The 25,631-nt window shown below is 41.7% G+C and overlaps 1 protein-coding gene across 1 annotated transcript in view; it reads left to right on the top strand.

Moving 5' to 3' along the window:
* The window catches only part of LOC124717260 (hemolymph lipopolysaccharide-binding protein-like), a 74,315-nt gene that overhangs the window by 9,568 nt on the left and 39,116 nt on the right, over positions 1-25,631 (top strand). The window contains exons 2-3 of the mRNA XM_047244066.1: positions 16,906-17,030; positions 17,117-17,252. Of these exons, the coding sequence (XP_047100022.1) occupies positions 16,906-17,030; positions 17,117-17,252 (261 nt within the window). The remainder of the gene's footprint in view (positions 1-16,905; positions 17,031-17,116; positions 17,253-25,631) is intronic.

Raw genomic sequence — 25,631 nt, 5'->3', positions numbered from 1 at the left:
ACTCCGTGAAGAATGGGCCGCCATTCCCTAAGAAACCCTCCAGCACCTGGCAGAACGTATGCCTGCGAGAGTGGAAGTTGTCATCAAGGCTAAAAGGTGGGCCTACGCCATAATGAATCCCAGCATTACCGATGGAGGCGCTACAAACTTGTAAGTCATTTGCAACCAGGTGTCCAGATACTTCTGATCACATAGTGTACATATTTGAAACTGCTACAATATAAGATAATATGCAATACACACACACACACACATAAAATATATATATATATATATATATATATATATATATATATATATATATATATATATATATACGGAGTTCGACATTTCCCGTTTCCCGTTACAAACTTCTACGACTTGCAAGGGAACATAGTCAGTACATAATATTTCAAAGTGGATTCCATGTACGGGAACTTGCCGTTCCTGTGCTGCAACACTTTGAAAACACGTTGCTAACCCGACCAATTTTACAAGTAATTGACTAGGCGTGAAGCAGTTCATTAGTTGTTTTACTGTTTCACTCACTAATAGCGAACGAAATTGTTCGTGTGGTGGCTGACAGTTACTCTTCAACCTGACGCAGTACGGAGTTCTCTAATTCAGGTGTACAGCCTCTCCGTGGAGCAACACGGTCACGCCTGCTGACGGTGAAGGTACCCTTTCTCGAAGTCGTTGCGTAAGTTTAGCGAAAACGGTATGAGATGGAACCGGATGTCGTGGAGAACGATCCGTTGCCGTGAGCTTCGCCGTTCGGAAGGATCACGTCTGTGTATTCTGCAAACATGTACACGGCTGTGTTGCTCTAACACTCACAGGCACGTGAAGAAGGCTGGAACCAGGTCACAGAGGTAGGACAGACGTTCTGACGTAACCACCCCCCCCCCTCCCCCTCTCATGACTACCGTGTTGCATGCCTACGTAACAAACGTGTTTTCAAACGACTGTAGTACGAAAACGTTTCCCTGACATGGGTTCCTATTCAAAATGTTATGCAGTCACTCTCCTCCACTAGTCCTAGACGTATCTACATCTACATCATACTCCGCAAGCCAACTAATAGCGTGAGGCGGAAGGCACTTTCGGTACCACTGTCTCATCCCTCCAACCCTGTTCCAATAGTGTGTGGGAAGAATGATTGTCGGTACGCCTCTGTATTGGCTTTACTTTGTCGAATTTTCTCCTCTTAGTCAATACGCGAGATGAATGTCTGGGCAGGTAATATGTTGTCCAACTCCTCCTGAAAAGTGCTGTCCGGAAATTTCAATAGTAAATCTCTCCTTGACGTACAACGTCTCTCTTGTAACATCTGCCAGTGGAATTTGATTGGCGTCTGAGTAACGCTCCATCGCTAGCTAAACGGTCCCGTGACGAAATGCGCCGCTCTTCGTGGGATCTTCTCTATCTCCTCTATCTGTCCTACCTGATAGGGATCGCAGACAGATGAACAATACTCAAGAATAGGACGAACAAGCGCCTTATAAGCCACCTCTTTTGTGGATGAGTTACATTGCCTTAAGATTCTTCCGATGAATCTGAGTCTGGTGTCTGTTTTTCCCATTATCTGTTTGATATGGTCGTTCCACTTAAGATCACTCTGCACAGTTACGCCTCGATATTTTACGGCAGACGCTGTCTCCAGCTGTTTGTCATCAGTAGTGTAGCTGTACACTAGTGGATTTCTTTTCCTATGTTTGCGGAATATGCTACATTTATTTACGTTCAGGGTCAACTGCCAGAGCCTGCACCATTCATCAATTCTCTGCAGGTCGTTCTGCAAATTCTTACTATCGTCTGGCGTTGCTACTATGGTATAGACAACTGTATCATCTGCGAATAGCCTTAACGAGCATCCGACGCTTTCTACTAGATCATTTATATATACTGTAAACATCAACGGTACTATCACACTTCGGTGTGGTACTCGATGTTTCTTTTTCCGTTAAGATCCACGTGTTGAGTTCTATCTACAAGAAAGTCTTGAATCCAACCTCAGGTCTGCTCCGATACTGTGTAAGCTCGTTCTTTTTTCGTTAAACGGCAATGCGGGACGGTGTCAAAGCCTTACTGAAACGAAGGAACACCGCCTCAATCTCAGCCTCGTGGTCCACTGCGCTGTGGGTCTCATGGAGGAACAGAGCGAGCTGAGTTTCGCAGGATCTCTGTTTGCGGAAGCCATGCTGACTTGTACAGAGGAGATGTTCATTTTCCAAGAACGTCATAATTCTTGAGCATAAATCATGTTCCATAGTTCTACAACAGCCTGACGTCAAAGAAATAGGTGTATAATTGTGTGGATCTGGCTAACGGCCGCGCCCGGGCACCCGGGTTCGATTCCCGGCGGGGCCAGGGATTTTCTCTGCCTCGTGATGACTGGGTGTTGTGTGATGTTCTTAGGTTAGTTAGGTTTAAGTAGTTCTACGTTCTAGGGGACTGATGACCATCGATTTTAAGCCCCGTAGTCCTCAGAGCCATTTGAACCATTTGTCTTACGGCGCTTCTTAAAAACGGGAATGACCTGCGCTTTTTCCAGTCGTTAGGTACCTTTCGTTGCTCGAGCGATCTACGATAAATTACTGCTCGAAGTTCTTTCGCACAATCTTTATAGAATCTTGTAGGTATCTCATCTGGTCCTGAAGCCTTTCCACTACTAATCGACTGTAGCTGCTTTTCAGTTCCGGTTGTCTCAAAATCTACGATTTCGATGTTCGTACGACGATTAAAAGGAGGGACAGTGTTACGATCCTTTACTTACGGTGAAACAACTTCGGAAGACCGAATTCAGTATTTCGGCCTTCTCTCTTTTATCTTCCGTTTCGGTGCCGGTGTGGTCGCTGAGAGAATCAATTGATGATTTTGACCCGCTTACTGATTTTTCGGGAATTTGCAACCAATATGTACGAGGGTTGGAACTTTAATAGTGGCAACTATTTATATACAGCTTGTACAAACTAGATACGTGTTTCAAAGTTTTACTGACCTTCAAAGCAGTCACCAGCATTGTGTATAACCCGTTGCCAGCGATGTGGAAGTCGTAGGATACTCTTAGCAGTGCCAGTTGTGTTGACAGTCCGAGCGGCACGGTCTATTGGCCGACAAATTTGTAGCAGTTTTGAAACGAATGCCGTGAAGTGTTTCCTTCAGTTTAGAAATCGAGTTGAACTTATGAGGGCTTAAGTCGTGAGACTGCAGTAGGTGGTATAGCACTTAGCAGCCCCATCGGTTAAACAAATCAGTAACAGCTTGCACTGTACGTGCTTGAGCATTGCCTTGCAAAATGATGGTCATGTCCTGCAGAAAGTGTCGTCACTTCTGTCTCTCAGCTGGTCGTAGGTTGTGTTCCCAAAACGAACAGCCGTGGCTATCATGCGGGACTCTGCAAGCAGCGCCTCGACATTCGCACGGCGGTCGTGGGTCGCCGACGTCCACGCCGCGGGACGGTGAGCGCAGGTCTGTTAGGGCCCAACCAGGCGCGGCCCGGCCGCTGTGGAGTCCCGGCAGCTGCTGCTGGCCGTTCCTCCTCCCTTCACGAGGCTTAACGCGATCTTCTCAAGACAACCAGTACTTCTGAGTGGCAATTCTACTGTCTCATCTTTCATTACATGCCGAAGTTATATGGCGTTACTAGTACCGCTTTTTATGTGGTTGCGCTTAAATGCCAATCATTTGCGCGTCGAAGCACGCCAGTTCAGCGGAACGCCTTCGCGTCGTTCCAATTTTAATGGCGAGGATCGTAGTTTTATGCTGTCGTTCGTCTTTTTATCGCTTCAGACGATTAGTCGTAGGTGTTTTCCGGTAGGTACGATTTCCAGTCACCTTCTCCAAAGACTGACTTAAGGGTTAGGACGTCAAACGGCTGAATTGGAGTAGGAGAGGCATCACAGGACATTTTAATTTCCACTGTCTATAATTCTACAAATAAATTCATACAACTTTGCCGGCACGACCAGGAAGGACTCAGAATTCACACTCATAGAAGTGGAAGTTCAAAAGCCTCACAAAATATTTTTTTTTTACCTGTGAAATTCCATCATTTTTTCACTTACTTTTGGCAGCATCTGTTGCTATAGGTACACTTTTCTTTATAAGTAACAGAGATTGTTCGACGAAATTTGCACAGCATACAAACCATAGATACAGATGTATGAAACTTTAGAATTTTCCTAATCCTTTAAGAACTGTGGCAAAAATTAATATAAGTAACAATAAAATTTCAGTTTTTCTAAACATAAAGTTTAAAATGTAACAGCTAATTCATTTTTTCATAAATTAGATAAATTCTAGAGTTTCATGCACCTACGAGTATGGTTTGTACGCTGTGCAAAATTCATCGAAGAATCTGTCTTGCTAATGAAGAAAAGTGTACCTATAGCAACAAATGCGGCCAACAGTAAGTAAAAAAATCAAATTTCCTGACAAAACTCTACCATCTGGTCAGCAAGATGTATGAGACAGGCAAAATACCCTCAGACTTCAAGAAGAATATAATAATTCCAATCCCAAAGAAAGCAGGTGTTGACAGATGTGAAAATTATCGAACTATCAGGTTAATAAGTCACAGCTGCAAAATACTAACGCGAATTCTTTACATACGAATGGAAAAACTAGTAGAAGCCGACCTCGGGGAAGATCAGTTTGGATTCCGTAGAAATGTTGGAACACGTGAGGCAATACTGACCCTAAACTTATCTTAGAAGAAAGATTAAGGAAAGGCAAACCTACGTTTCTAGCATTTGTAGACTTACAGAAAGCTTTTGACAATGTTGACTGGAATACTCTCTTTAAAATTCTGAAGGTGGCAGGGGTAAAATACAGTGAGCAAAAGGCTATTAACAATTTGTACAGAAACCAGATGGCAGTTATAAGAGTTGAGGGGTATGAAAGGGAAGCAGTGGTTGGGAAGGGAGTGAGACAGGGTTGTAGCCACTCCCCGATGCTATTCAATCTGTATATTGAGCAAGCAGTGAAGGAAACAAAAGAAAAGTTCGGAGTAGGTATTAAAATCCATGGAGGAGAAATAAAAACTTTAAGGTTCACCAATGACATTGTAATTCTGTCAGAGACGGCAAAGGTCTTGGAAGAGCAGTTGAACGGAATGGACAGTGTCTTGAAAGGAGGATATAACATGAACATCAACAAAAGCAAAACAAGGATATTGGAATGTAGTCGAATTAAGTCGGGTGACGCTGAGGGAATTAGATTAGGAAATGAGACACTTAAAGTAGTAAAGGAGTTTTGCTATTTGGGGAGCAAAATAACAGATGATGGTAGAAGTAGAGAGGATATAAAATGTAGACTGGCAATGGCAAGGAAAGCATTTCTGAGGAAGAGAAATTTGTTAACATCGAGTATAGATATAAGTTTCAGGAAGTAATTTCTGAAAATATTTGTATGGAGTGTAGCCATGTATGGAAGTGAAACATGGACGATAAATAGTTTGGATAAGAAGAGAATAGAAGCTTTCGAAATGTGGTGCTACAGAAGAATGCTGAAGATTAGATGGGTGGATCACATAACTAATGAGGAAGTATTGAATAGGATTGGGAAGAAGAGACGTTGTGGGGCGGCGGAAAGAAAGTAAGCTAAATCTGATTGCTGGATATATGCTTGCATGTAGAATCAGTTTCTAGCTTTTAGAATGTTGTTATTACTGTCTTTTGCCGTTCTCAACACTGGCTCTCTATTTACTCCGTGACCCCCAGAAAGTGATTTAATAAAACTTGGAGCCAGTAAATAGATATTCTAGTGCCCACTTTACCTGAGAATGTTTTTATAGCTGCAGCTTATAGCTCTGAGGAATTAGGAGATTGTCCGGGATTTCTAATCAAAAACGGTTTTCCAAAATAGTTGAGTATATTCTGAAATTCACTAATAAAAACCACAAGTATCCCTACAACCTAACTAACAGAACAGTTCAGAGTCTAATGCGCTGATGCAACTATAAATGTCCGAATCAAATGTTAAAAAGAATGCTCGCCAAAATTTGATGAAAATATTTCATCAAACGCCACGCTAAATATTTGGTAGAATGTCTGTCCCGCGACGGCACGTGAAAATACGACAGTACGCAAACTGAAGCTAGATAATGAAAATCATTCCAGAATTAACACTTCACATGAAATGTTTTCATGGTTCCGCGTATCTCTAGTAACTTAATACGGCACCCGAGGCTGTTTGTAGCAGATACACTGATGCGACGCGACTACCGACACAGATGGCGTGTCATTCAGCGTCTGGAGAGAACTGGGGCCTTGCTTCCTCGCGCAGTGTTCTTATATATAAAGCCGCGGTGCGGACGGCTGAGGGAACGCCTGATCAAATCCGCTATCCCGACTAGCCGCTGGGCTAGTAACGCACCACTTCAAGTTACATAATAATTTATAGCTTCTTTGGCTGATGGCCGAAGAAGCTCTTAATTTAAACGTGCATTCAGCACGCAGGTAAGTATTGATAATAAAATTTTGACGTGGCTAAGTTAAATACTTTGAGCGAGAGAATTAATCTAATTACCCTGCACGCAGCAGATGAGCTCTGAACTGTCCCTTTTGAGATCCGCTATCGCTATAATTTTATAGGTATTAAAAGGAAACTTTACACATCTTCATAATCATAGCGGACCTCCAACCTATTTAAATCTAAACATCCTAGCCTTATTTATTAACCTACTTAATCTATCTTGCTTCCTTCAGTTTTGAGACGAAAACCAGAAAATCATGAATTTCCACTAAAGTCTTAATTTGTGAAATCCAAAGTACTGTTTTTATTAAATCATTATGAAAGATGAATCTAAATATAAATTTTGAAGTCTCTAGCTCTTTTCTGTTGCGCCAATGATTTTTCCAGAAAAACGTCCAAATCTCGGAAATGGCTGAAGTTATCGAACTGATATTTAACACACATTAATTTAGTATTATTTCTGACATGCTAGAAAAGTTTTAGTTCATTTGCTTGATTTTTAAGGTATTGCGCAACATTTATGACGTCAGAGCTAGTTACAGCAGACTGGCTGGCACACAACGGAAACTGATGTGAATTTATTACAGCGTGAGTAGGCTGCTTCCCTACATCACCCTCTACTTAAATTTTTTGTTTATGAATGTTAATGAATGAAAGAAAATTTAATTACAAAAAGGGAAGCAAGAGTACAGTTTAACTCCCTATGAAAATTCAAAAGTGAAATATAAACCTGTAGAAACATTAAAGAAAACTTATTACCTACATTAATTATTTAAATTGTAGGCATGTTCACTGCCTTTTTAAACAATGTCATTACTCAAAATTTTAAGCAAAGTCAACGAAATATTTTGGCATACATATTGCCTTAGACAAACAAACACATACAAATTGAAAAATTATGAAAATCTTAACTACATTAAATACATTTTTACATACACAAGTTCAAAGAAAATTACATGACACATAAACAGATGATTATCTCTTAGCAGTCTTTTCTAAACCTGAAAGAAAAGTTCACAAATAATTTTTACACACGTGGTTGTAGCCGCTTTGGCTGGCGTCCTACACTTCCATTCACAAGGGTAGAGGAGGGGAAGTTGCTATGGTGTGCGTCCTTCTCGATCACTCTAAATTACATGGGGGGAAAGGGGAGGGGTCACTGTGAGTTGTGTCCAAGTCACTCCACGCTTTCACGCAGCTACCAGGCTGCCATTATCTGGTTTGTCCTGTAGAACAAACAAAAAGAGTGCCTCAGACTCTGTTCACTTAATATCTAAGGGTGGGTCACAATGAAATGGGGATATATACATTTTATCCTTTGATATGTTGCTGGAACAAAGTTAACAGAACCTTTTTAATTTTACTCTCACGGTTACTTAACTGTCATAAAATCGGTAAACAAATGGCTCAAAACGCCGTTAGTCACGTACTGGAGAAAATTTATGCTCCTAAGGCATACAATCATAAATCATATTTAATCTGAATTTCTTATTTCTGGGCCGGAACACTGAACCAATGCTCGGTACATCCTTGATACATTTGCATTTTAAGCACTTAACTAACTCATCTTTGATTACCTTATTCTTAGAGATAGTATGAGTATGATTAGTGGTTGTTTTCTCAGCTTCTTTGTACATGTGAGTAACTTTTGGTAATAGTACAGTTTTGAGTGTTCAAAACACACTACGTTTAGTTGACTATAAAATCCACTTATTGGTCCTCTGCTGTTGCCAGTTCCACATCTGCAATTAGGTACTTACTTACTTTGAAGTGTATTTATGCTGAGCTAAAATAATGTTTCACTTCTGTCAGTATGTTATTTATTTATTTTGCTAGTGTAGGTACTTATTTAACACTCACTCTATTAATATTTAAAGCATATGATAGCACATTTGTTTCATATTCATAGTGTATTGCAGCTGATTAGTTTGCTCACGTGGCAATCCATTTCCACTCGATCGGACGCTGAAACCACAAGTAGTCTCTCTCAGACCTACTACTAAACTGCATCAAATAATTATGGACGAGCGTAATGCTAATTTCCTTAAACCTATAGGACACCATGAGCTGCTCTGTCTCATCTAACATAAGGGTACCTATGGTCGCATTCACGCCTCCAACTCATAACCTCAATACGTGTAGGTGTATCCTATCACACACTACACTAAAATAATGGCCAGCTCCAACCTTATAAATACTTCAGGGACGTGTCCTTCACGTCTCAACCACAAACACTGCTCAGTTCCATTACACTGCCTTTCCTTGCTATACCAGGTGAGTTTATCCTTACAACTTATCTGCATATTTTTCATAACACTAAGCAGTCTCTTTTATTATTAATTAGTTAGCTCTACAGCATACACTAGGTTTCACTACCACTTCAGATCCTGCTTGTACATGAACTAATATATCTTTTTAAATTACTGTTGGTGGACCATTTCCAATAAAACAACACTTTGTACTTACTATATTACCAGGGTACTATACATAATTGTTACTCAAATACATTTGTATCTTAATTACGTCATACTTCTCTATTGTTTGTCACTATTAGGTTTGTCACATTAGGTATTTTTCTTTTTTCACTAATCGGTGGATAGAATGGTTACATAACTCATGGCTTGATAGTCATAACGGAAAATTTTAGTATTTGGAAAGAAAAGGTCGAAATTTTTGAGGACAGGAAAGATGAAGAATGAGTGAGACCTGAAAAGGAAAGAAGATCTCACACAGCTGGGACTGCACAGCTGCCACACTGTGTAGAGGTTAAAGAACAACCTCCTCCCTACAGCATTCATTAGCTTAATGCTGTAAAGAAGAGTTAGAAAATTTTTAGGTGGATAGAAAAGATGAAGAGTGAGTGAGACCTGAAAAGGAAAGAAGATCTCACACAGCTGGGACTGCACAGCTGCCACACTGTGTAGAGGTTAAAGAACAACCTCCTCCCTACAGCATTCATTGGTTTAATGCTGTATTTGTAACCATACCGGAAAATTTTATGTGTTGGAAGAAGATGTCGAAATTTTTGAGGATAGGAAAGCTGAAGAATGAGTGAGACCTGAAATGGGAAAGAAGATCTCACACAGCTGGGACTGCACAGCTGCCACACTGTGTAGAGGTTACAGAACAACCTCCTCCCTACAGCATTCAGTGGCTACCTATGAATCTGCCAGGTCGATCTGAAAATACTTTATGATGCCTTTTTAGAACCTGTCTCAGTTCTTCCTTTTGATTGCCTGAAATCCTATCGATTTCCTGCAATTTAGTTTCTATTTTGTCTAAAATAATTGCTTCTTCTTCTTCTGTATTCAGTTTATTGTTATTAAGATTAACACCTTCGTCCCAATACCTCCTATTTTTCAGCACTCGTATAGGCAGCTCCCAAGTTTCATGATCAGTTACTACATGTTTATCACTAAAAGGTACTATAATTACTCCGGTTATTGGCAAGACCATTTTTAACTGGCTTCTTTCAAAGTCAACAACACACTGATATTTTGACAAGAAATCTATGCCAATTAAGACCTCAATACTGAGATTGTTTACAATTAAACATGGATGATCAATTAAATTACCACTTATGTTAAAGGGTAGTAAAGCTTCTTGCTTTATCGTTTTTGACACCTTGCCAGTAGCACCAATTATTCTTAGTCCTGATACCCTCATTACTGTAAGCTTGTCTTTACCAGGTAATGCATCAAAGAAGGACTGCGATATTGCACTCACCTCACTTCCACTGTCTAAGAAACAACGTACATTGATACCCAACATATTCACTATTATTATAGGGTGGCTTATTCTAGGTTGTACAGGTGGTTCCTCACATTCATCTAATAGTTCCTTTTGGATTTGTCTCCAACTAAAGTGATCAACATCTGTCTTCATTACATTTAGGTCACAGTGTGTAGGGGTTTCCTGAATTACATTCTCAGCTGCTTTTTCCAGTCGGTCTATTAATTTTAAATCGAAACACCGCACGACTTCATTACATTTAGTTTGCTGAACATGACCCAAATTACTGTAGTCTGAGCTATTCTGCGCCTCCAGACCGGGCATAACATTAGTTACAGCTAAACCACTTTCACCATTATCGTCGGTTTCCTTCTCAAGTGACAACTGGTCACAGCTACTGGGTTCATCGACCCCAAACAGCCTACCCTCTACATTCCCACTTATCTCCTGTCCTAAATCTATTAGTACATTATCAACATCCTGCACAGGCACTTTAGATAAGAGCGCATCATCCTCATCGTAAATATAAGCATGAATTTCTTCTGCTTCTTCACCTGTCAATTCAGTATTTTGTAGCTCGTCCCTATCGTTACACTGCTGAGCCTTCTCTTTCTCTTCCCACTTAGAAAGCGTCTCTAACACGGTATCTATCAAATACTGTGAGTGATCTAATATTTCTGTTGTATCCTTAGGTGCTACCGACTCTTCATCCACATGTTCAGTTTGAATATTCTGATCTGTCTTACCAATTCTCTTAACTACTGGCATAGGAAAAGTAACCGCCTGGTGAGCGCCAGTGTCCTCATAGACGGGAACTAGTTTTCCTGCCTCGGCCTACTACTGTTTCCTTTAGTTTCATTATAGTTAACTGGCATAGCCTTACTTTCCGTACTGTTGTTTACATGCATATTTCTGTTTGGAACAAAATTATTATCCCTTGGATGCCATTGTTGGTTCTGATAATTATTTCCCCAATTCCTACCTCTCTTAGGATGACGAACACCTACTGTTCTGATGTTTACATTGCCATTTTGCTCGTTCCTAAAATTACTATTATTATTATTGGCATTACGGTTATTACGTGCTTGCTCTTCATTGGCAGCAACACGTTCTACACGTTCCAAATACTCAATGAAACGATCCAGATTGTCTCTAGGGGCTGATATAATTCTAGTTTGCCAGTACCATGGCAGTTTAGCTTCCAGACCTAGTATAATCATTTCTGGTTTTAGCTTTTCCGTCAAATGTGACAAACGTGAAATCCATGACCTAGCAAACTCTTTAATAGATTCCTTGCCTGCATTGAAGCGTTTTCCACTCCAAAATTCTCTCAACACTTCATTTTGCTTATTGCTAGACCAATATTCATTAATAAAAGCTGTTTTAAATTCCGCTAATGTTTTACATTTCAACATAACATCAGCTGACCAACGCATGGCGTCACCTGCTAAATGGCTTCTAATAAATGAGATTTTCTCTCGTTCAGACCAAGTCGGTGGAATCACATCTTCAAAATCGTTCCAGAAATCTAGCGGGTGGATATTTTTATCTGGATCAAACCGCAAGAACTGCGGACACCCGATAAAAGCGGCGTTTGCAGCTACAACTTGTTGTATACTACCATTACCAGAAGTTACTGAAGCTACTTTACTTTCAATGTTAGCAATGTTAGTACTGATATTTTCTACTTTCATTTCAACATTATCTACTCTTTGCACAATATGAGTAGTGTCAGTTTTGATTGCTTCTACTTCTGCTTGACATATATTTACTTTTATATTAACATCTTTAAATCTATCTGAGCACAGTTCAGATTCCGCCTCGATCTTTTCTGTTAACTTGTGCTCCAGCTTCGCATCTTCCATTTGGAAGTCTTTGCGAACCTCAGCAACTTCGGATTTAACTGTTTTATACATTTCAGAAAACTGTTGAGCAACCTTTTTCTTAATATCCCCATGATTGCAATCAATTTTATAATTCAAACTGTCTAGATCCTCTTTCAACTTATTGCAACCAGCCTTGAAGGTATCGTCCATTACCTCCAATCGTTTATTAAAATTTGTTTGGCTGGCCAAAATTTCAGACTTTAATTCAGCGTTCATTCTAGCATTACTGGCTGACAATTCAGCATTACTGCTTTTGACCTGTTCACTTATTTCAGCCTTTAATTCAGCATTCATTCTAGCATTACTGGCTGACATTTCAGCATTACTGCTTTTGACCTGTTCACTTATTTCAGATTTTAATTCAGCTATCATTTGTGCATTACTGGCAGCTATTGCTTGTAATATAACATTTAGATCCACAGCCCCAGCATCTATGGGTTGCTCACGAGCTGGCTTTTTATCACACTCAGGTGACGAAAAACTAGCTCCAATACCAGAATCATCAAAACCAAATGAAACTTCTGATTGATTAGTCATATCTAACTGCTCCTTCTTAAACTCTACCATCTCTGATGACTGTTTCATTTTTAATTCATCAGAGGAACTATCATCCAATAAATTTACAATTTCTACTTTCCGCTTTACTACAGGGGTCTCTATTATTGAATCATTGCCCCTTCCCACACTACTGTCAGGAGACAATACTTCATATTTCACTTTAACATTACTACTTTCATGCATATTTACACTCGAACCGTTGTCTGTATTTACAGTTCCCTCAACAGACATAGGTTCTGATTTAAGTTTAAACTCAGTTTCTTTTGGCGGTTCCATCGCCGACAGTCTTTTAGTGCAGGTTAATAAAATTTTTAACAGCTTTTCACTTAACTTAGTTCCTTCTGCACGACGTATGGCGTTGCCGGCGCGGCGTACCAGGATTCCTGATGCGACGTGGCACGTTGAACTGCAGACGGCTCTCCGACGGCTGTTGTGTGTTTGCGTGGCCCGCAATTGCAGGCTCTGCGCCGGCTGCTCCAGGGGACGACTGCGGTACGGCGAGACTGGCTTCCCGGCCGATGCACCATATGTGGGGCGGCGGATGTGTTTGTAAAAATAATTAAAAAATCTGATTGCTGTATAAACGCTTGCGTGTTGAATCAGTTTCTAGCTTTTAGAATGTTGTTATTACTGTCTTTTGCCGTTCTCAACACTGGCTCTCTATTTACTCCGTGACCCCCAGAAAGTGATTTAATAAAACTTGGAGCCAGTAAATAGATATCCTAGTGCCCACTTTACCTGAGAATGTTTTTATAGCTGCAGCTTATAGCTCTGAGGAATTAGGAGATTGTCCGGGATTTCTAATCAAAAACGGTTTTCCAAAATAGTTGAGTATATTCTGAAATTCACTAATAAAAACCACAAGTATCCCTACAACCTAACTAACAGAACAGTTCAGAGTCTAATGCGCTGATGCAACTATAAATGTCCGAATCAAATGTTAAAAAGAATGCTCGCCAAAATTTGATGAAAATATTTCATCAAACGCCACGCTAAATATTTGGTAGAATGTCTGTCCCGCGACGGCACGTGAAAATACGACAGTACGCAAACTGAAGCTAGATAATGAAAATCATTCCAGAATTAACACTTCACATGAAATGTTTTCATGGTTCCGCGTATCTCTAGTAACTTAATACGGCACCCGAGGCTGTTTGTAGCAGATACACTGATGCGACGCGACTACCGACACAGATGGCGTGTCATTCAGCGTCTGGAGAGAACTGGGGCCTTGCTTCCTCGCGCAGTGTTCTTATATATAAAGCCGCGGTGCGGACGGCTGAGGGAACGCCTGATCAAATCCGCTATCCCGACTAGCCGCTGGGCTAGTAACGCACCACTTCAAGTTACATAACAATTTATAGCTTCTTTGGCTGATGGCCGAAGAAGCTCTTAATTTAAACGTGCATTCAGCACGCAGGTAAGTATTGATAATAAAATTTTGACGTGGCTAAGTTAAATACTTTGAGCGAGAGAATTAATCTAATTACCCTGCACGCAGCAGATGAGCTCTGAACTGTCCCTTTTGAGATCCGCTATCGCTATAATTTTATAGGTATTAAAAGGAAACTTTACACATCTTCATAATCATAGCGGACCTCCAACCTATTTAAATCTAAACATCCTAGCCTTATTTATTAACCTACTTAATCTATCTTGCTTCCTTCAGTTTTGAGACGAAAACCAGAAAATCATGAATTTCCACTAAAGTCTTAATTTGTGAAATCCAAAGTACTGTTTTTATTAAATCATTATGAAAGATGAATCTAAATATAAATTTTGAAGTCTCTAGCTCTTTTCTGTTGCGCCAATGATTTTTCCAGAAAAACGTCCAAATCTCGGAAATGGCTGAAGTTATCGAACTGATATTTAACACACATTAATTTAGTATTATTTCTGACATGCTAGAAAAGTTTTAGTTCATTTGCTTGATTTTTAAGGTATTGCGCAACATTTATGACGTCAGAGCTAGTTACAGCAGACTGGCTGGCACACAACGGAAACTGATGTGAATTTATTACAGCGTGAGTAGGCTGCTTCCCTACAACGTTTGTGGCACAACTTGACTAGAAGAAGGGATCGGTTGGTAGGACATGTTCTGAGGCATCAAGGGATCACCAGTTTAGTATTGGAGGGCAGCGTGGAGGGTAAAAATCGTAGAGGGAGACCAAGAGATGAATACACTAAGCAGATTCAGAAGGATGTAGGTTGCAGAAAGTACTGGGAGATGAAGAAGGTTGCACAGGATAGGATAGCATGGAGAGCTGCATCAAACCAGTCTCCGGTCTGAAGACGACAACAACAACATCAGGAATCCGGTAAAACATGAAATCTCCGACATCGCTGCGGTCAGAAAAGATACTGCAAGATCGGGACCGACGACGACTGTAGAGAAACGTTGAACGTGACAGCATTTCAACCCTGACCCAAATTGTTGCAGATTTCAATGCTGAGCCATTAGCAAGTGTCAGCATGCGAACCATTCAATAAAACTTCATCGATATGGCCTATCGGGGACAAAGGCCCATTCGTGTACCCTTGAGAACTACACGACACAAAGCTTTACGTCTCGCCTGTGCCCGTCATCACCGACATTGGACTGGAAACATGCTGTCTGGTCCGACGAGTCTCGTTTCAAATCGTATCGAGCAGATAGACGTGTACGGGTAGGGAGACAAGCTCATGAATCCGTGGACCCTGCATGTCAGCAGGGGACTATTCAAGCTGTTGGAGGCTCTATAACGGTATGGAGCGTGTGCAGTTGTAGTGATATGGGACCCCTGATACGTCTAGCTACGACTCCGACGTGTGACAGGTGCGTAAGCATCCTGTTAGATCACCTGCGTCCTTTCGGGCCCATTGAGCATTCCGACGGATTTGGGCAGTTCCAGCAGGACAATGCGATACCCTACACGTCCAGAATTACTACGGAGTGGCTCTAGGAACATTCTTCTGATTTTAAAGAAGTCCACTGGCCACCAAACTCCCCAGACATGGATACTATTGAGCATATCTGGGATGCCTTGCAACGTGCTATTCACCCCTTTTTACTCTTTCAGATTTATGGAGAGCCCTGCAGGATTCTTGGTGTCAGTTCCCTGCAGCACTACTTCAGACAGTAGTCGAGCCCACGCTACGTCGTTTTGCGGCGTGGTCGCTGGCGCCTTCTACATCTACATCTACATCCATACTCCGCAAGCCACCTGACGGTGTGTGGCGGAGGGTACCTTGAGTACCTCTATCGGTTCTCCCTTCTATTCTAGTCTCGTATTGTTCGTGGAAAGAAGGATTGTCGGTATGCCTCTGTGTGGACTCTAATCTCTCTGATTTTATCCTCATGGTCTCTTCACGAGATATACGTAGGAGGGAGCAATATACTGCTTGACTCTTCGGTGAAGGTATGTTCTCGAAACGTCAACGAAAGCCCGTACCGAGCTACTGAGCGTCTCTCCTGCAGAGTCTTCCACTGGAGTTTATCTATCATCTGCGTAACGCTTTCGCGATTACTAAATGATCCTGTAACAAAGCGCGCTGCTCTCCGTTGGATCTTCTCTAACTCTTCTGTCAACCCTATGTGGTACGGATCCCACACTGCTGAGCAGTATTCAAGCAGTGGGCGAACAAGCGTACTGTAGCCTACTTCCTTTGTTTTCGGATTGCATTTCCTTAAGATTCTTCCAATGAATCTCAGTCTGGCATCTGCTTTACCAAAGATCAACTTTATATGATCATTCCACTTTAAATCACTCCTAATGCGTAGTCCCAGATAATTTATGGAATTACCTGCTTCCAGTTGCTGACCTGCTATTTTGTAGCTAAATGATAAGGGATCTATCTTTCTATGTATTCGCAGCACATTACACTTGTCTACATTGAGATTCAATTGCCATTCCATGCGCCATGCGTCAATTCGCTGCAGATCCTCCTGCATTTCAGTACAATTTTCCACTGTTACAACCTCTCGATATACCACAGCATCATCCGCAAAAAGCCTCATTGAACTTCCGATGTCATCCACAAGGTCATTTATCTATATTGTGAATAGCAACGGTCCTACAACACTCCCCTGCGGCACACCTGAAATCACTCTTACTTCGGAAGACTTCTCTCCATTGAGAATGACATGCTGCGTTCTGTTATCTAGGAAATATCTTACACGATTTTAGGCAGCTGCACCAGTTTCTTTGGTTCTTCAGTGTATTATGAGCAAGGAATGTGGATGTTTTATGGCTAATTGTGAATTTTGGAAAGTATCCGCCTGACTGCTTTGCAGGTCTTCCGCTGGGCGTGAAACTGCTGGCGTTTGTCCTGACGTCATGCGGTCTGTCGTCGGCGGACCGGTCAGTGCACTTCCGAAGTGCGGTCAGCCGCAACGCAACGGGCCACTGGACCGTCAGCGTAAGTACAGCCGCGGGACTGGCTCCTAACTGCAGGGGCTCCGGAGCCAGCCAGCTGTGTGCCTGACGTGTGCCCTTTCTTTCCAGACAGCAGTACTGCACGATGGACAGAGACGGCCCGAAGATAATGAACAGACAATAGTGTGGGGGACATACGACTTGTCGTTTACGAGTCTGTTACGGAACAATCAGCAGTCGCTGGTGACGACTATTTTAGTAACAGGTACTTAATGTCTTGTCTTTGTTGTCTTTAAGCATCATGCTGGGCCTTTATGTTTCGAACGGGTAACAGAATAGCATGAGAAGAGGTAAGCTGCTCCATGGTACTGGGCTGGAGTCGAAGCACCAATCTGTTTTTACCCATGTACTGACTGTAAACATGTTATGTGATGTAGAGAGGATAATTCGGTGACAACTTACTTATATTGTTTTCACGAGCTGTATTGAGCAGCACATCTATTGCAAGGACAAATTATTGGATTGTTTCATCACTCACATCACTTGCTGGAGAAAATAGACGGCAGCGTCAGTCTCGGAACTTCTACAGCATTGCTGCAGCGGAACTTGCAGTGAATTGATACATCATAGCACTGCGGGGATAACCCCTGGGAGCCAGAATGTAACAGTCTATTTTGAAGAAAAAAGGAAGACACGAAATAGTGAGCACGGATTCATCATTTTGAGAGCGCTCAAAAAGAAAAATAAATGGAGGAATTGCAATGTACTTGAGCGAACTTGCTGAAATTCCTCCGATATTTCATTCAAAGAAGACAATCAAGTGCACATCACGGTTGATTTCAAGTTATCCGTAGCCACAAACAGGACTGCCAGCTCCACTTCAGGACATGACATGTTGCGGTTCAATTAATGTAAGGACGTACTGTGGGATGTACTCTGCAGATGGTTTCGCAGCTGTGAATCTTCCATTTTCCGAAACTTGTAGCATCGACTTGTAATATTAGTTTTCGAGTTTTTTTTTCACGAGATTTTAATTTCCGTATGCCGTGTAGCGTATTGATACTCGCACGAGCTAGTTACATATACCTAAGACTACAGCCGCATTAGCTCTGCATAAGGAATTTATGATTTTAGGACAGCTAGACTTTGAAAGAGGTGATTTCCAATAACGGTATTAGTGAATCTAGATTCATAAATTGTTTAATCATGACACAGAGCTCCTTGGAGTATTTCTAAGGCAACTGTGTGTTTCCCAAGTGTTTAATGGAAGCTAAAAAGATTCTTTTCCCTGATTACTTTTCACATGCAGTTAATTTTTACTTTCGTCATTAATTCAATGTTCTTGAGAGGTCCGTTAAACCACAGAGCTTGCATTCACTGCTGGTATGCGAGACAGTACATTCGAATTTTCCTCCTTAGAAGACATACGTCTACTAGTTGCTAAACGATATGGACGTCTGTCCTGAAGGGAGCTCGTTTGAGAGAGTTTTCTGTCTATTCACTCAAAATCATTACAGTACTTTTATTGACTTTGATGGAGCCAGCAAGCACAATTTCTGAAACAAACTGTTAATCCCGCTCTTTTTCGTATACCTTGCAAGAACGTAAAAGTCATACTAACAATGACTATGGTAAAATTTAATAGTCATGGGGGACTGGAATTCGATAGTAGGAAAAGTAAGAAAATAAAATGTAGTAGGTAAATATGGACTTTGTGTAAGGAATGAAAGAGGAAGATGGTTCAAATGGCTCTTAGCACTTTGGGACTTAACATCTGTGGTCATCAGTCCCCTAGAACTTAGAACTACTTAAACCTAACTAACCTAAGGACATCAGACACATCCATGCCCGAGGCAGGATTCGAACCTGCGACCGTAGCAGTCCCGCGGTTCCGGACTGAGCGCCTAGAACCGCTAGACCACCGCGGCCGGCGAAAGAGGAAGCCGCCTGGTAGAATTTTGCATACAGCATAACATAATCATAGCTAACGGTTTGTGAATCATGAAAGAAGGTTGTATACCTGCAGTTTAATAAGGAACCGCTTCAAAATACTGACACGAATTCTTTACAGACGAATGCAAAAACTGGTAGAAGACGACATCAGGGAAGACCTGTTTGGGTTCCGTAGAAATGTTGGAACACGTGAGGCAATACTGACTCTACGACTTATCTTAGAAGATAGACTAGGGAAAGGTAAACTTACGTTTCTAGCACTTGTAGACTTAGAGAAAACTTTCGATAGCGTTTGCTGGTATATTCTGTTTCAAATTCCGAAGGTGTCAGGGGTAAAAACAGGGAGCGAAAGGCTACTTACAATTTTTACAGAATCCAGGGGGTCGTTAATTTAATTTTGCCTCACCCACTCCCTCAAATTCTACTCGCAATAATCAGCCATTCACTATGCAGGACATCATGTACCTATTAGAGTAATTTATGACTTGCTGCTTTACTAATCAGAATATTCCCAAAATAATTTTGGAGCAAACTCGACTTGTTTTTAGATACTTTTGCTTACTTTTCCAGTTGTGCCTACTGATATAATACTACTTACTGGCTTTATCACTATCCAAGATTGTTGCTTGTTTCACAGAACATATTCGACACCACAGCAATTTGTATGTCAGTGTACAGAAAGACATATGAGTTACTTATGTAAAACTTTACTGGTATGATCGTCCATGTTAAGTCATTTGTGTGTTTGTGCTAATTATATTTCAACAAAATATCCTTTCCTACAGTAATGTCGGTCCAAGACATCTTACCTACTTTAAAACTATAACATTCTTCTAACATTTTTTTCTTTCTCCTATCAGCCATCTTTCTAGCCTATTTGTGCTGAATAAGGTCACCATCATCTTTCTTTCATTTATGAACACCGTATTTCCTAAACGTTTGTATTTCATGAAATCCTTTGATTCACTCGTCTATTCCTTTGGGCATAGTTGTTTCTTTAGTGGTCGATACAGGATCATTATCACTGTCGATCATACGCTTCTGTTTTATCTCATAAACATAAGAATCAAGAAGGGTTTCCACCAGAGCCATATCAGGATTGTGCCAATCACGTTCAAGAATTAATTCGTTTTTTGAACTGAGTCTAGTTTTATTTCTTGAGAAAGGCACGGTATCGTCGCCTGCAGCGGGCCCTGTCTCTTCGTCGTGCTAGACTTCTGTTGCGTTTGTTAGAACCCTTATCAGATCACTACAGCTTTCTGTTGCGTTTGTTAGAACCCTTATCAGATCACTACAGCTTTTATTCGTTCACACTTTTCTCTATTACACCATATTCTCAGAAACTGTCAGACATCCGTAAAAGATTCCTGTAATCGTCACCAACATCTCTGGACTTCAGCATTTTTTGTCTGCTTCAGACACTTGTAACGACACTGTGATCCTCCCCTTGCGACTTTGACCAGCCCTCCACAGCTACACAGTTTCATTTTTTGTTCTACAATTTCCGTCATATCCCAATCTGTAACAGATTTCTTCTTTATCATACTGTGCAATCAACTCTGTTCTTTCTATTGTATTTTTTATTCCCATCGTATCCTCGTATAAATCTTCCTTTTGGAAACTATATTGACAGGAACACTTTTTTGCTCTTGCTGCTCTTCTAATGTACATTAGTTTACAGGCGTTCATTTCGTTCCACGCTCGACAGCTCCACAACCTGCACAGCACTTGTTTTCCCTTCTTAATCGTCGCTCTCAGTTCCTGTAACTACTGTGGCCACGGTTAGAATACGGTTCTCCCTCGCGCCCTCCCATGAAATGAATTTGATGTCCGCTTCTTTCGAGCGCGTCAGACATATTAACTTTTCGGATGTCCCTTAATTGCGTGTTCCATGCCAGTTATCGTCATCTTCTGCTTTTTCATACAAATCTGAAAACATTTTGCGTTTTCTGACGACGTATATTATGAATCATTGGGCAGCTTATTTCAAAAGTCACACATAGTTTCAGATTAAAACGTTCTCCCGTTTAGTTATACTAATTTTTCACTGAATTCTTTCCTTGAAGGTGTGGCATTTACGTAATGACAAATTATCATCACAGGCTGTCTTGTCCCTGTTCCGGCAAAAATTCTTCTACTAATCTTTCTTTAAATTAAGAAAAGTCATATTCAGTATTTAGTAATACGCAAGTCATTTTTTGACTGCCACGAATCAGAAAATGGCGAGAGGCAGCAAGGATAGAGCGCCCAGAATGAGATTTTCACCCTGCAGGGGAGTGTGCGCTGATATTAAACTTCCTGGCAGATTAAAACTGTGTGCCGGACCGAGACTCAAGGATAGAGTGGTCGACGACGAAAACCGTACACAAACCCAAAAGGACAACCGGAAAGTAACCCAAAAACGTGAAAACAAAGAATCGTCGACAGTGCACAAACAAAGCCAAAATAGCAAACTGTGTGTGAAAGTAATGTTGGCGATTGGGAAGCTTCGAAAATATCAACACAACTTGACGAGATAAGCGCGCACACTTCCTTTCTAGCTTACGCCGCCAGAATATCTTGCCAGCTGATGGGAATTCCACGCCGCCCGTGGTACGGACGAGAGGCCAAACAGCTCCTCACGACCCATGCTAGTGTCTGTGTTCCGACATTGATGTCTGACTGCAGTGAGGATATTATAGCGTTCCGCCACTTTAAATGGCGCATCTGTGTTTTGTCCACCTGGAAAAAGGGCCTCCAGCGGCATCTCAAAATCTGGGCTTTCCATCACTGCGGTATCCTCTCCATTTGGTGACTGGTCCACTTGTTGTGGCAGCTGCCACAGCTGAGTCACCGAGAGAACTGGCAATTGCAGGGTTGCTGGAAGTGACTCATCCTCAATGAGCTGCCAGCCTTCAAGTGCTCGTTCATCCGATGGTGGCACTGTTGGTAATGATGGCGCCACAGCTGCGGCTCAGGTGCGACCTGTCATGCCTTGCAGTCCGCGGGGAAGACCTAAAAGTGCGGTCGTTGAGAGTAATGGGAGCAGAGGTCCCCAGCGCTGGCTCGAAAAGTGGGGATTGGTCCGGAGAATGTCGCAGCCACGTCCGGTTGCAGTGCTCCTGCCCGGCCACTACAAGGAACATTTGGCGCCCCTTGTGGCTAAGAACGGTGCCTGGTGTCCAATTCAACTTCCTTGCGGATGTGTGAGCCCTGTGGGGGGCACCCCACTGGTAGGAGAGAGTGTAATCTGAGCTCTGGGCCAAAGGTGCAGGTCACAGCAGGTGCGGGACCGTGCGCAGCCTGCACCCGTGAAAGACCTCAGCCAGGCTTTGACTGTCGACTGGGGTGCCTCGGTATGTTACAAGAAACGTTGTTAAGCCTCCTTCAGATGACATCGACACCTGAGCTTTCCTCATTGGCGTCCTGCACGCTCTGACAACTTTGTCCACTGACAACAAGTGGAAGGGGGCAGTGGTCGTGCTGTAATCCTTTTGCTTTCGCAGAACCCCTGAAATTCTGCCGGAACAAACATGGAGGCATTAATCAGGTGAAATTATATGTTCCAGAGACATATTAAGTCTCAAGTTTATCTACGATAATGAATGTAGGTCGAAGCAATGAATTCACGTTTGAACCAAATCTGGTATTCGGTTCTGTGTCCCCTGCTCACTAACCACTGCTGACGCTGGCGATGTGCATAACACAGCTGCACAGATTACCCTAGTACAGGGTGACACACGGACGGTTTTGAACTGCGTAGTACTGAGGGCGCGGTGGTGGGAGGTGGTCGTGGTGGGGATAGTTCTGATCCACACAAGACGCCATTTCATTTACTCAGTCACTATGGAGCAGTGGGACTTGCAACGTCGAGTGTTTGTCTATGACAGTTTCGTGAAAAGTGGTCAGTCTATTATTGGTACACAGCGATTGTTCCGTGCGCGGTTTAATGTCTGTCGACATGGAGCTGTTCCGAGCCGTAACATAATCCTCAGATGGGTGGAAAACTTCAGATCAACTGGAAACATACTGGATAAGAAGCATCCTGGCCCGAGACGAAGAGTAACGACACCAGAAAATGTTGAAAGGGTGAGGCGAGCGGCAGTCAGAAGCCCAGGACGGTCAGCTAGACGTCGTGCTAGTGAGTTACGAATCAATAGTGGATCGGTTAGACGAATTTTGCATAAAGAATTAAAATTACATCCCTATAAAATGCTCATTGTCCAACAACTTAAGGAAACTGATTCTGCTCTACGAGAAGACTTCGCTTACAGAATGCAAGTGATTTGGGGATCGAATGAAAATGAAATTTTATTGATGAGCGATGAAGCTCATTTTCATTTAAACGGGACCGTGAATAAGCAGAACCTACGTTACTCGGCTGCAGAGCACCCACACCTTATCCACCGGCGTCCTCTACGCACAGAAAAAGTAACAGCCTGGTGTGCTCTTGGCTCTGTTGGCATTATTGGACCTTACTTTTTGGGCCACAGTTACTGTTAATTCGGTTCGTTACATTTGTGTGCTTGAACCACTCTTGAAACTAGAACTAAGAAGACGACAAATCCCTTTAAAACGCGTTTGGCTCCAGCAGGATGGGGCAACATCGCACACTGCAGACACTTCAATGACAGTTTTTAGACGCACGTTTCCTGGCCGGATCATCTCACGTTTTGGCAATGTTCCTCGGCCTCCCAGGTCGCCCGACTTGTCAGTATGTGACTTTTTTCTGTGGGGGCTACTTTAAGAACTGTGTCTATAACCACAAACCACGAAATTTGCACGAGTTGAAGAATGCAATAATTCAAGAAATTGCTGCCATCCCTGCAGAGATTTTAGTCCGTGTGATGGAGGATTTTGAGAAGAGACGTGAGTCCTGCATTCGAAATGATGGACATCATCTTGACGACATTATTTTTCACAAATAACTTTGTTAACTAAAATGGCGAATAATGAGCTTTGATTTTGTGTAAGTAAACATGCATTAATTTTAAAATTGGCTGAGTATTATTTCATTAAAAACCGTCCGTCTCCCGTGTGTCACCCTGTACATCTCCCTCCCCAATACAAACAACAAAATGGGCTAAGGCGTGAATTGGATTTCGTACTGGGGAGTATATTGTCGGATAATATGGTACACGGCACACCATTTGTGAATAAAATCATAGAGCACGGGTATCTCCCGTAATACTTACAAGGGAACCTCCCCATCGCACCCCCCTCAGATTTAGTTATAAGTTGGCACAGTGGATAGGCCTCGAAAAACTGAACACAGGTCAATCGAGAAAACAGGAAGAAGTTCTGTGGAACTATGAGAAAAATAAGCAAAATATACAAACTTAGTAGTCCATGTGCAAGATAAGCAACATCAAGGATACTGTAAGCTAAGGAGAGCCGTGGTTCCCGTGGTTAGCGTGAGCAGCTGCGGAACAAGAGGTCCTTGGTTCAAGTCTTCGCTCGAGTGAATAGTTTATTTTCTTTATTTTCGCAAAGTTATGATCTGTGCGTTCGTTCATTGACGTCTCTGTTCACAGTAATAAGTTTAGTGCCTGTGTTTTGCGACCGCACCGCAAAACCGCGCGACTAGTAGACCAAAGGACGTGCCTCTCCAATGGGAACCGAAAACATTTGATCGCAAGGTCATAGCTCAACCGATTCCTCCACAGGAAACCAAGTCTGATATATTTTATACGACACTGGTGACGGCATGTGCGTCACATGACAGGAATATGTTGTCCACCCACGTAACTTGTACACTTGGCGAATGGGTAAAAAGATTCTTCTACCTTGCCCGATTTAGGTTGTAACGTCTCTTAGCAAAAGACATATTATGTGATAAAGAGAAAACATTGTGTATCATGTTTTGTTATTGTATGGAATTATGTACTTTTTTTATTATTTATTTTAGATAATATCTGGGTCGGCGAGTACTGAAACCGCCACAGACGATAAATATCAAACAAAGATGAGAATATGCAACTAGTATAAATAATACAGAACGAACATTAATTTCTCTGTCTTCTTCTTGGAGTTACGTGAGTAGGATAGCCTGTGACGTTGTATTGTATGCTAACGTAGCATTCTTTTGTCGAGACTGAGAGATGTACGCCATTACGTACTCATTTTAAAGGTGTGTAATAATTAACATATTTAAATGTTTTGAATAGAGTTATTTAATGAAACCTTGCATTATTATTTGTAGCAGCTTGCTTGGCATATTATCCCATCCCTTTAAGACATTTTCAGTTATTTAAATATTATCCGTGGGGCAGAGTTACGCTACGAACGAACGAGCCGCTGCCGCGGCGTATTCAAACTGCATTAAATGAAATCTATCATACCGCAAAGAAGCGGGAAGGTAATAGTGAAATAAAATTATTTCTTTCAGCTTCCGGACTTGCAGAGCAGAGCAGCAGATTTTATGATGTGTTTTGCAGGTTGACGCGGGCTGCTGATAATATATTACTAACAGTACAAAAAATATAATTTACCTTCGTAATATAATAGGAATCTTGCTGTGCTTAGTTCTGGTCTGGCTGACCTTATAGTAAAAAAAACGTATTTTTCTCAGATAATAGTGTCATGTTCTTGTGCTAGTCGTGGTACTTATTGGTGTTTTACTGATAACAAAAATCCACTGCAAAATTTTGTTGTTGAACAATCATTGCGAACTGTAACATCAGTATTCATAACAAAGTAATTTTCATTAACA

This window comes from Schistocerca piceifrons, chromosome 9 (assembly GCF_021461385.2).
Source record: "Schistocerca piceifrons isolate TAMUIC-IGC-003096 chromosome 9, iqSchPice1.1, whole genome shotgun sequence".
Lineage (NCBI taxonomy): Eukaryota > Metazoa > Arthropoda > Insecta > Orthoptera > Acrididae > Schistocerca > Schistocerca piceifrons.
This window is presented reverse-complemented; position numbering and strand designations above follow the sequence as displayed.